The sequence below is a fragment of the Pinus tabuliformis genome, chromosome 4_2, assembly GCF_031772625.1.
Source record: "Pinus tabuliformis cultivar Carrire ecotype Pingquan chromosome 4_2, CPIR1, whole genome shotgun sequence".
Classification (NCBI taxonomy): domain Eukaryota; kingdom Viridiplantae; phylum Streptophyta; class Pinopsida; order Pinales; family Pinaceae; genus Pinus; species Pinus tabuliformis.
Genome location: NC_142304.1, coordinates 2,879,292 through 2,890,631, shown reverse-complemented (window position 1 = coordinate 2,890,631; position 11,340 = coordinate 2,879,292). Strand labels below are relative to the sequence as shown.

Genomic DNA, 11,340 nt, shown 5'->3' with positions numbered 1-11,340 from the left:
AGAGTTAAATTAGGTACAACCACATCTTGATTTTTTTCACAAGTGGGAAAACTTAAATTAGGTACAACCACATCTTGGTTTTTTTTCACAAATAGAAAAACTTATCCTAACTACAACTTGATATAAATAATATACAGAACTATTATGAAAAAGCAAAAAATTAAAATATTTCAAATAAAAATTAAAAAAAAAAAAAAAAAACCAAACATTACATAATAAATTATAAAATAAACCAATAAACTCCATTAATCCTGAATTTGTCCATAGAAATCATACTGTTGTATAATAAGACAAAATGTAAAGAGCCGAGGCTATTGTCTTCTTCAAATCTGACAAAATGTAATCCTGAATTTGTCCATAGAAATCATACCAAAATGTAAAGAGCGGAAGCTATTGTCTTCTTCAAATCTGACAACATGTAAAGAGCAGAAGCTATTGTATTCTTCAAATCTGGCCTGACTATAAAAGAAAACCCACCTATATTCCCCAGAGTTTATGACACTCATGGTTATAATGAATAGACATTATACACTTCAGCGCCTTTGCATGCTCTGCATTGCTTATGTGCAGCAAATCCCGAAGGTCTGTAAGGAGAATTTCATCTTTCCATTTAAGAGTCTTTTGGAGATATAATGCCTTGAGTACGGTACGATAAGCCATCAACTGCATCTGCTTTAAACTTGTCTTTCCCCTTATTACAGGGGTATTGCCAGGAGAACATCTATTTTGGTCACACAGATACTGTATGTAGGGTAGACAGATTGTAATGGCTTCATCCTCAGCAGGGAATCCAAGATCTTTATGCAGATCTCTTTTCTGGCTCCCAACATGGGACTCATAAAGCTCTTTATACCCTGTACCCTTCAAGTCTTTTTCAGTTGGGAGTTTCCTTTTGCAGGAAGAATCATAATGGGACTGATCCTTAGTTTCCAACTTTCTCTTAGAAGATTTACTCGCCAGCTGACCACCTACAACTTTCAAGTTACCAGCGCGCCCATCTACCTTAGATTCCCCTAAAAGTTCTGAAACCCTAGTTTCACTTCCATTTTTATCAGCATGAGTAGAACTTTTTGCTGATTCCAAACTAATATTCTCCATATCTTCAGTAAAGAGTCCGAAAGGGATGGGATTGAATTCATTTAATCCCACATCCTGATTGAGAAATCATATTACACAACAGTATAGTCAAAAATCAACTTTGAAAAAGCATCTTGATTTACCCACCCAAAAAAATCACTAGAAAAGATTGTTCACACCAATTACTGGAAAAGATTGTCCACACCAAATCGACAAACCAATCAGAGGAATAATTTATAAAATGCAAAGGCATTAAAATCCAAAGAAGCATAATCTATAAAATGCAAAGCCATTAAAATCTAAACATGTGTACTGATAAAAAGCTAAACACCCATTTGAAAGGAAAACTAAAACTAAAACTGAACACCCAATTGAAAGGAAAACTAAAACTAAAACTGAACACATACTCGTACTGATAAAAAGCTAAACACCCAATTGAAAGGAAAATGCATTTAAAATCCAAACATGTGCACTGATAAAAAGCTAAACGCCCAATTGAAAGGAAAACTAAAACTAAAACTGAACACATACTCGTACGATAAAAAGCTAAACACCCAATTGAAAGGAAAATGCATTTAAAATCCAAACATGTGCACTGATAAAAAGCTAAACGCCCAATTGAAAGGAAAACTAAAACTAAAACTGAACACATACTCGTACTGATAAAAGGTTAAACACCCAATTGAAAGGAAAACTAAAACTAAAGCTAAACACCCAATTGAAAGGAAAACTAGCTAAAGCTAAACACCCAATTGAAAGGAAAACTAAAACTAAAACTGAACACATACTCGTACTGATAAAAAGCTAAACACCTAATTGAAAGGAAAACTAAAAGTAAAACTGAACACATAGGAAAACTAAAACTCTCGTCCTGATAAAAAGCTAAATACCCAATTGAAAGGAAAACTAAAACTAAAACTGAACACGTACTCATTAAAAGCTCAACACCCAATTGAAAAGTAAACTAAAACTATTCATGTCAAGTCAAAATCGAAAATTTGTTGAAATCCCTTACCTCCACACTCCTTACCTCTACACCCAACACTTTTCATTTCTCCAATCCTTGTGAACAAAAACCCTACTTGTTATCGCTCAAGTCTTTATGAACAAAAACCCTACTTTTCATCTCTCAAGTCTTTATCAACAAAAACCCTACTTGTCATCTCTCAAGTCTTTATGAATAAAAACCCTACTTGTCATCTCTCGAGTCCTTATGAAGGAAAATCGATTAAAAACAAAGTGAAATCAAAAAGATAAATAACACAATAAGGAAACACACAAAATGAATATAAGAGAAAACTAAAGCGCAACTAGTAAAATGCAAAGCCATTAGAATCCAATCACATAGCCATTAAATTTAAACAACCCACTGAAATGAAAATTATTCATGTAGGAAATTAGTTGAAATTCTCTGCCTTTGGGTGAAACTTTAACCTGTTTGTCATCTATACAATAATGAACAAAAACCTCTTAAAAGAAAAGAGCACTTAAAAGATATAAATAGCACAATAAAGAAACACACAAAATGGATACAAGAGAAAACCAAAGTGACAGAGAAATAATGCAAAGCCATTAAAATCCAAACACATTGCTATTAAAAGCTAAACACCCAATTGAAATGAAAACCATTCATGTCAAATCAAAATTGAAAATTTCTTGAAATTTCCTACCTCTGCCCCAAGCTTTAACCCACTTGTCATCTCTCCAATCCTTATGAACAAAAACCTGTAAAAACCAAAGAGTACTCAAAGGGATAAATAGCATAATAAAGAGGCACACAAAATGCATACAAGAAATTTACCTAAAAAATCTTAGTTTAGCGGATTAACATCTAATATATATCTATTAACCTTACCCAAACTGGTCAAGCTTGGCCAAAGCAGACTACCTGAAGCATCATATTATGAAGTGTTTCAAGCCATTAAATAGCCATCGATTACAACCCTAATTCCCTTTTCCGAATTAAATAATATACAAAGACAAGCTTGACACATGTAAGGACATGCATATAGAAATGCAAACACGTGTTAGGACATGCATATAGAAATGCAAACATGTGTTAGAACATGCGTGGCCTGAACATAACCATTCAAACCCATTACAAAGACAAGCTTGACACATGCAAACACATGTAAGGACATGCATATAGAAATGCAAACACGTGTTAGGACATGCATATAGAAATGCAAACATGTGTTAGAACATGCGTGGCCTGAACATAACCATTCAAACCCATGCATGGAATTGAGATAGTGCGTGAGGTTGCATCAAATACCATGGTCAAATACTATGGGTTACACAATACCATGAGCCTGCATCAAATACCATGGTCAAATACTATGGGTTACACAATACCATGGGTCTGTCTCAAATACCATGGTCAAATACTATGGGTTACACAATACCATAGTCCATAAACCGAGAATGCAAACTCAACAATCACAAAATTCAGATTTCTTAACTACTTTATGATCGGACTATGGGTTACACAATACCATGAGCCTGCATCAAATACCATGGTCAAATACTATGGGTTACACAATACCATGGGTCTGTCTCAAATACCATGGTCAAATACTATGGGTTACACAATACCATAGTCCATAAACCGAGAATGCAAACTCAACAATCACAAAATTCAGATTTCTTAACTACTTTATGATCGGATCAAGATTAACACATCGTTTTTTCTATTTTAACCAAGAAGCTCATCATTTGCATCAAATACCATGTTCAAATACTATGGGTTACACAATACCATGGGCCTGCATCAAATACCATGGATTACACAATACCATGGTCCATAAAGCGAGAATGCAAACTCAACAATGACAAAATCCATATTCCTTAACTATTTTATGATCGGATCAAGATTAACCCATTATTCTTTCTCTTTTAACCAAGAAACTCATCATTCATATCATTCTTAGAATATATATATATATATATATATATATATAATTTATTAAATTTATCTTTAAAAAAAAATCATTTTAATTAAAAACTTTTTTAAATGTCATATTGATTAATTTGAGGAGAGCCACGTCTTTGTTGCATATTTCCATATCTTATCAAAGTATATGTTTACATTTTCATTATATACCATATTGATTTTATATTCAGAGTTAGTAATTTATATTTGAAATAGGTATTACATTAAAATTAGTGATCAACTATAAAAGTTGATCTATTTTTGTTTTATTTTCATAAATATTTATAATATATAAATAATTAATCAATTATAAAAAAAATAGTGGAGAGAATGTATTTATATTTATAATTGATAAATAATTAAAACTTTATCATACATTTATTTATTTTAAATTTTCTTAAAAAATATAATGTGATATTGATTAATTCACTGAGCAAGCCCACATCTTTGTGGTCTATTTCCATATTTTATTTAAGTATATGTTTACATTTTCATTATATACAATATTGATTTTATATTCAAAGTGGGCTATTTCCATATTTTATTTAAGTATATGTTTACATTTTCATTATATACAATATTGATTTTATATTCAAAGTTAGTAATTTATATTTGGAATAGGTATTATTTTAAAATTAGTGATTAAATATAAAAATTGATCTATTTTTATTTTATTTTCATAAATATTTATAATCTATAAATAATTAGTCAATTATAGAAAAATAGTGGAGAGAATGTATTTATATTTATAATTGATAAATAATTAAAACTCTATCGCACACTTATTTATTTTAAATTTTCTTATAAACATAGTTTGTGTAAGACCTTATTAGTCCCTTATTTATTTTAAATTTTCTTATAAACATAGTTTGTGTAAGACCTTATTAGTCCCTGCCCTGCCATCTGGCAATGGCCAGGGACTATAGTAATCGGTTTTTATTAGTCCCTGCCATCTGGCAATGGCCAGGGACTATAGCAACTTGTCCTGACGATGAACCACACTAGTTGGTTCGAAACGCGTCGGCAAATGATATTCCATGTGATTTTCGCTGAAGAATCTTTCTTAACTTGATATGGATCACAGAAGCCTGAACTCTATTAATCGGTTTTTATTAGTCCCTGCCATCTGGCAATGGCCAGGGACTATAGTAATCGGTTTTTAGCAATTTAGCATTACTTTAAGCTGCTTATCCTGCTAAATAACCATTTGCTATCGGGAATATCCAAACTTTTTAATCTTTTTAAACCGTGCTCCATTTCATAGTCTTATTTGGCCTCTTTTCGAGGCATGGAGGCGGAAAGCATAGGTTATATGATATTTTCCATATTTACAAATTCGCTTCAAACTAATGCCGTTCGATGTTAGCATTAAATCCCAAGCATTTTATGTTAAGATTAATTCAAAGCTCATAAGCTTCATGGCAAGGTCTGGCATGTCCGCCACGTACCACCGCTTCAATCTAGGTGCCATTCCATACACTAGAACAATTGTCCCTTTCGCCAGATTGCATAAGAGAGTTTCCTTATAAGCCAAAGTATTTGAGTAGTCTTTGAGTCTTCGGAGTCCCTGAGTCTTTGAGTAGTCTTTGAGTCTTCGGAGTCCCTGAGTCTTCTGGGCTAATAGTCTGATGAAGCCTTCTGCATAATAATGGAGTCCAGTCCCTTGCTAATGGAGTCCAGTCCCTTGCTAATACTTTGGCTCCAGTCCCTTGCTAATACTTTGGCTGTAAGCTGGAAGCTGATTTTCCATTGCAGCAGTGCTCCAAACAAGATACAAAATGCTTTACCAGGTTAAAATCCTGCGATTTCTGCTTTCACGGTATGAAAATTTCGATTAGTTATGCATTTTTATGAAGTTACCAGTCAATTTAGAAACCTGTAAAAACCTTATGCGGTAGAGTGAAGGCCGCACAGATGACAATCCCAAAATTTAATAAAAATTCTGTTGGCAAATTAGAACAATTTGACCAGATTTTAGCTTAGCTGGGTTTCATGTGATATTTACATTGCTAACGATGACATGTTTTTACAGTGGTGTATTTATGTACATTAAAATTTAATAATTAAGTTCAATACCATTGCATAATTTTAATACAAAATTAACAAGCTCAATCTATCCCTTGTTCACAAAATTAACAAGCTCAATCTATCCCTTGTGAATACTAAGCTATAATGGTATTTCTTATTGAAATAGTAATGCTAGTTTCATTTTCTGTTCTCCGATGGTAATAAAAATGTAAAGTTTGAAAAAGCATGTACGTAAGAGGCACAATTGGAACGTTTATTTAAAGAGACATGATGACAGAAGTACAGAGAAATCGCAGACAAAATTCATGAATCGTGGCATAAGAACAGTGAATGCAGTAAGCGGATCTCAGTAACTCACCTGGGCACCTCCATGCTTAATCACAAAGTTGTATGAAAATGCATGCGCAGGAGGGCAGTAGGAAGAGATTTGTCGGTAGCAAAGTGACTTGTGATTACTCCGCGCACAATCGATTCTACTTGCGAAGGCAAGAGCTGCACACTGCAATGGATAAACTACCTGCGTCCCGATCTGAAGCGTGGAAGCTTCACAGAAGAAGAAGACGAGCTCATCATCAAACTCCGCTCCTTCGTTGGCAACAAGTATGTCATTTTATTTCCTTTTAAAGCTGGATCTGTCATGAAAATCTCACTTTTGAAGTCTCAGTTACTGTTCGAAGTGATTTCTAATCAGTTTGTGAAATTGTGCAGATGGTCTTTAATTTCAGGGAGATTGCCCGGAGGGACGGACAGACAACGAGATAAAGAACTACTGGAACACACACATCAAAAGAAAATTGCTGAGCAAGGTTCTCGACCCCAGACCCATTGTTCACTCGGCCAGCCAAACAATACCCCCATCAGTGACCCTGTTACCAAGCACGAAATTCCGGCTTATGGTAGAACCCAACCTGCAGGCTGTTTTGCGCCAATGCAAGTCCTAAAAATGCCAGAAGCAACAGAGAATTCATGATTCTGAATGCCATTATAATTAAATGCTTCGGCGTCATTGCAGTGCTGAAGAATATCTCCTCTCTTTCTTACGATGAACACCAACAGTGAGAGCCATCAAGTTTGGAACTGTACTCCAAGTTCCCAAAGCCTAAACTCCAACGAAACGCTTTGAGCTTCCAACCCACTCTGCGGTCAATGGATTTATCTCACTTCCAACCCACTCTGCGGTCAATGGATTTATCTCACTGAATCTGGCATTATCTCGGCTTTATCTTCGCAGGTCTGTAAAATCTCACTGAATTTGGCATTATCTCGGCTTTATCTTCGCAGGTCTGTAGCAAGCGCTGTAACAGATTCATTCTTAGCTCATTCTGCAACTAAACAAACCACTAGCTTTGAAAGTCGACATAACATTTCCAGAGGGTGCACCTGTTCAACATGCGAGCCCAAGCAAGTCGTCGTGCCAATCCACTCGTCGCGTTTAGGAGAGGAACATTAAAACGGCATACCAGAAATAGCATGCATGCAAAACGCGTGTCTTTTCCAACTCGGTATATGCTGCTTTGGTGGCACCCGTGTCTTTTCCAACTCGGTATATGCTGCTTTGGTGGCAGGGACCTGCTGCCTTAGCAGCGGTGGGGACTAGAAGAGTAGTTACATATGGCGTTAAAATATACGAGAGGCCATAGGAATAACGCAGTATTTTTCGCGGACGTACATCAAGAACACTGCCCATGCGGATGAAAAGATGTTACTATTCAAAGCATACAAATTTGTTCCGTGCTTTTCCAGAACCCAAAAATCTGCATGGAACCTCGCTCTTCCATCAGTCACTTAGTATATTATCTTTCACTGTATATTGTTAAAACTATTGGCTCAAGCCATTGGCAATAAACGTACCTTCTGTGGGAACCAGCTCGAGTATCCGGACAAAAATTTCAAAGCCCACGGGCTGGCTTTTGAGCGTACGTCACTACCCTTTTCTCTTTCGATGAAGATGACTGAACTTACGCTGGCACATATTATTTAATGGAACATACAATACCATACACGTAATAACGACTTAAAATAATTATAATTCTGATAGCTCAGTGAGCAGGTTTTCAGGAAACACGATGCTCCACCTCGTGAAAAATTTCAAAGAGTGCTTTACATCCTCGAGTTTTTAAGCTATTTCCATCCTACACCACTTTGACTCTACTTCCATTCCATACTTTTTAAATATTGACCGCAAGTCAAATTATTTATCAAGATATCAGTGTTATTGACCGCAAGTCAAATTATTTATCAAGATATCAGTGTAAACGAAAGGCCAACCTCGCGAGACACGATAATTTTCCTCTTAAAGCTGGATCTGTCATGAAAATCTCACTTTTGAAGTCTCAGTTACTAATAGAAGTGATTTCTAATCAGTCTGAAACTGTGCAGGTGGTCTTTAATTTCAGGGAGATTGCCCGGACGGACGGACAACGAGATAAAGAATTACTGGAACACGCACATCAAAAGAAAATTGCTGAGCAAGGGACTCGACCCCAGATCCATCCATCGTCCACTCGGCCAGCCAAACAATACCCCCGTCATCCATCGTCCACTCGGCTAGCCAAACAATACCCCCGTCACTCAGCCTGTACACCAGAAATAGCATGCATGCAAGACACTTGTCTTTTCCAACTCGGTATATGCTGCTTTGGTGTCATCCATCGTCCACTCGGCCAGCCCAACAATACCCCCGTCACTCAGCCTGTATACCAGAAATAGCATGCATGCAAGACACTTGTCTTTTCCAACTCGGTATATGCTGCTTTGGTGGCACCCGTGTCTTTTCCAACTCGGTATATGCTGCTTTGGTGGCAGGGACTTGCTGCCTTAGCAGCCATCCTTGTTTTAAAAATTTCTTCAAAGTTTTTTTCCATCGAGTAAGTGATCCATGTTTACAAAGCTTATAATGGTTTTATGTTGTTACAAGTCATTATTTTTATCAAGTCGATAGTATGATCAAAGCATGACATTTTGAATTTTGAAAATGGTATTTTAAATTATTAATATAAAGTGGATTGAATATTTTGATAGAATGGTATTAATATTAGACGATGTGCTTGTTGTTCTAGGTGCAAAAGGTATGTTGTTATATTAGCATTGGTTGAATATGTTTGTTTTACAATTTCGCTTATAAATTGGATTGATTCATGTAGATTTATTTGAAAGAGACCCTAAACTAACATTTTGTATCTTGAATAAGAGTTTTGAAGTATTAGCACTTGAATGTAATAACTACTTAAACTTTGAAAGGTACAAAATAAGAATTGGAATAAGAAACTAATATTTCCAATTCATTAATGGACACATACACATAAATAATCACATATAGGAAAAGTGATAATGGTATCCATATACATTTGATAATGATTTTTAAAACATTTTACATTGTGTAAGAAATAAATGAGTTGTTCCAACCATCTATGAGATTGATCTAAAAGGAAATGTTCTCATTTTAGATAAGAAACATTGCATCATAGTAGACATTTCAAATGCAAATAATTATAAAAACATATGTGAAAGAGTAGATATGTGATTCTCTTTGTTCATTGATCTAAAAGAAAATGTTCTCATTTGAGATAAGAAACATTGCATCACAGTAGACATTTCAAATGCAAATAATTATAAAAGCATATGTGAAAGAGAAGTATGTGATTCTCTTTGTTCATTGTTGTTGTTCAACGAGAATTAATACATTTGACATTGGTTGCAAGGACATTGAAAGGTTTCATATCCTAAATGGTTAAAAGAATGCACACAAGAAGTTGCAAATTTGTATAGTTGTTCAATATTAGGGAACACAAGAAATGTTGCACTAGGAAGAAGATGGAAATCCCTCCATACATGCAACACAAAACCAAAGCATATGTTTCACTAGAAATTAAATATTCAACTATGCAATTTGGTTGCAAGGCTAAAAAATATATATAAATAAAAATATATTAGAAAAAAATTATACACTACATAGCACTCAAGTGAATGGTGTTATTTGATGATGTTAAGTAATGTAGGACAAAGATATGACCAATATTTCAATGACATTATGATAAATTATGCATAAATTATGTAGCATAAACATATTATTCACGCAAATATATGACCAAACTCTAGTAAAAGTTGCATAACCAACCAAAAGTTTCAGATACAAATTTGGTATAATGGTACATTATAGTGTTCATAATTATGGAAACCTAAAGCTCATATATACAATTGGTAAATATTAAAATGCACTAGTTGGTCTTTAAGGGGCTAATGTCTTGTTAATTTTTGTGTTATTTTGTCTCACTTCAATGTGAAGATGATTATAATAAGATTTTCATCGAAAATACATTTATTTTCTCTAGTTAAAATTGTAAAGCATGAAAACTTGCATTCCATGTGGTGATAAAAAGTAGTCAAATGAATGGGCTTAATTTATTTGTTAGAGGTGAGTATGTAGATGGCCTTTTGTTGCATACTACATCTCTACATGACCTCCTTTTTTCCAACCATATTCAAGAAAAAGCAATATGTGATGAGATTATAAGCATATTTTAGAGGACCAAATTTCTACAAGGAAAGAGGTAATGATGCACCTTGATAATATGGTATTAAGAGCGTTTGCAAGAATTCCATTGAGAAAATATTATTAAACTAATAAAATTTCCACCATTCTCTTTGTAAAAGTTGATCTAGATGGATGCTTAGCCTTTAAATGGTGAATTGTTAGTAAATTTTAGAGCATTTTCAATACTCATTAACAACAATGAAGGAACAACGTGTTTTGGAGGGGCCTTTTGTGTGGAATTTAGCACAATCCTTCATATCTATGTGGGCTACATGGGAGTTAATAGTAATAATGTTGCGGTATGCCTTACAGTTTGGTTTAATGAATGTTATCAAAAAAAATATCCAATCCATGAATCAAGGGTGACTTGCAACTAGTTATTTCTATGATAATTAAGATTTCTCATGGGTCCTCTCCAAACAAATCATCTGTAGTTGGAGAATTGAGATTCATATCTCGTATTTAGGCCTTTCTCTTACAAATTCCCACTATTCTACCTTCTCATATTCAATGTCAATGAAAGGAAATGGAAAACAAATTGGCCAATAAAGGTTTCTCTAACACCTCCTTTCTCATCAACAGTTTTTGGGATGATCCCCTTACCTCTCAACTTAAGGATGATTGTTGAGCCTTGGAAATTGAATATTTTTTGTCCTTGATGGAGGTGTTTAATGTTTCTATGGAGGTGGAGGATCTCAAACATGCCAACAATCTCACCAAAATGTTGTCACCTTAACTATGTCCTCGTACACCCTGCTCACAACCCTAT

At 34.6% G+C, this 11,340-nt stretch overlaps 1 protein-coding gene across 3 annotated transcripts; it reads right to left on the bottom strand.

Moving 5' to 3' along the window:
• Positions 1 to 208: 208 nt before the first annotated feature.
• Positions 209 to 6,649, bottom strand: LOC149168099 (uncharacterized). Of its 3 annotated transcripts, XM_089428118.1 has the most exons (4): positions 6,396 to 6,649; positions 5,458 to 5,817; positions 2,748 to 2,802; positions 209 to 1,152 (listed from the first exon to the last, which is right to left on the bottom strand). In XM_089428118.1, the coding sequence occupies exons 2-4, from the start codon at positions 5,478 to 5,480 to the stop codon at positions 478 to 480; spliced, it is 753 nt and encodes a 250-aa protein (XP_089284244.1). In that variant the 5' UTR covers positions 5,481 to 5,817; positions 6,396 to 6,649; the 3' UTR covers positions 209 to 477. The 3 variants fall into 3 exon arrangements, with proteins under 3 accessions (XP_089284244.1, XP_089284245.1, XP_089284246.1); XM_089428119.1 differs by lacking the exon at positions 5,458 to 5,817; XM_089428120.1 differs by lacking the exons at positions 5,458 to 5,817; positions 6,396 to 6,649 and adding an exon at positions 2,933 to 2,969.
• Positions 6,650 to 11,340: the final 4,691 nt, after the last annotated feature.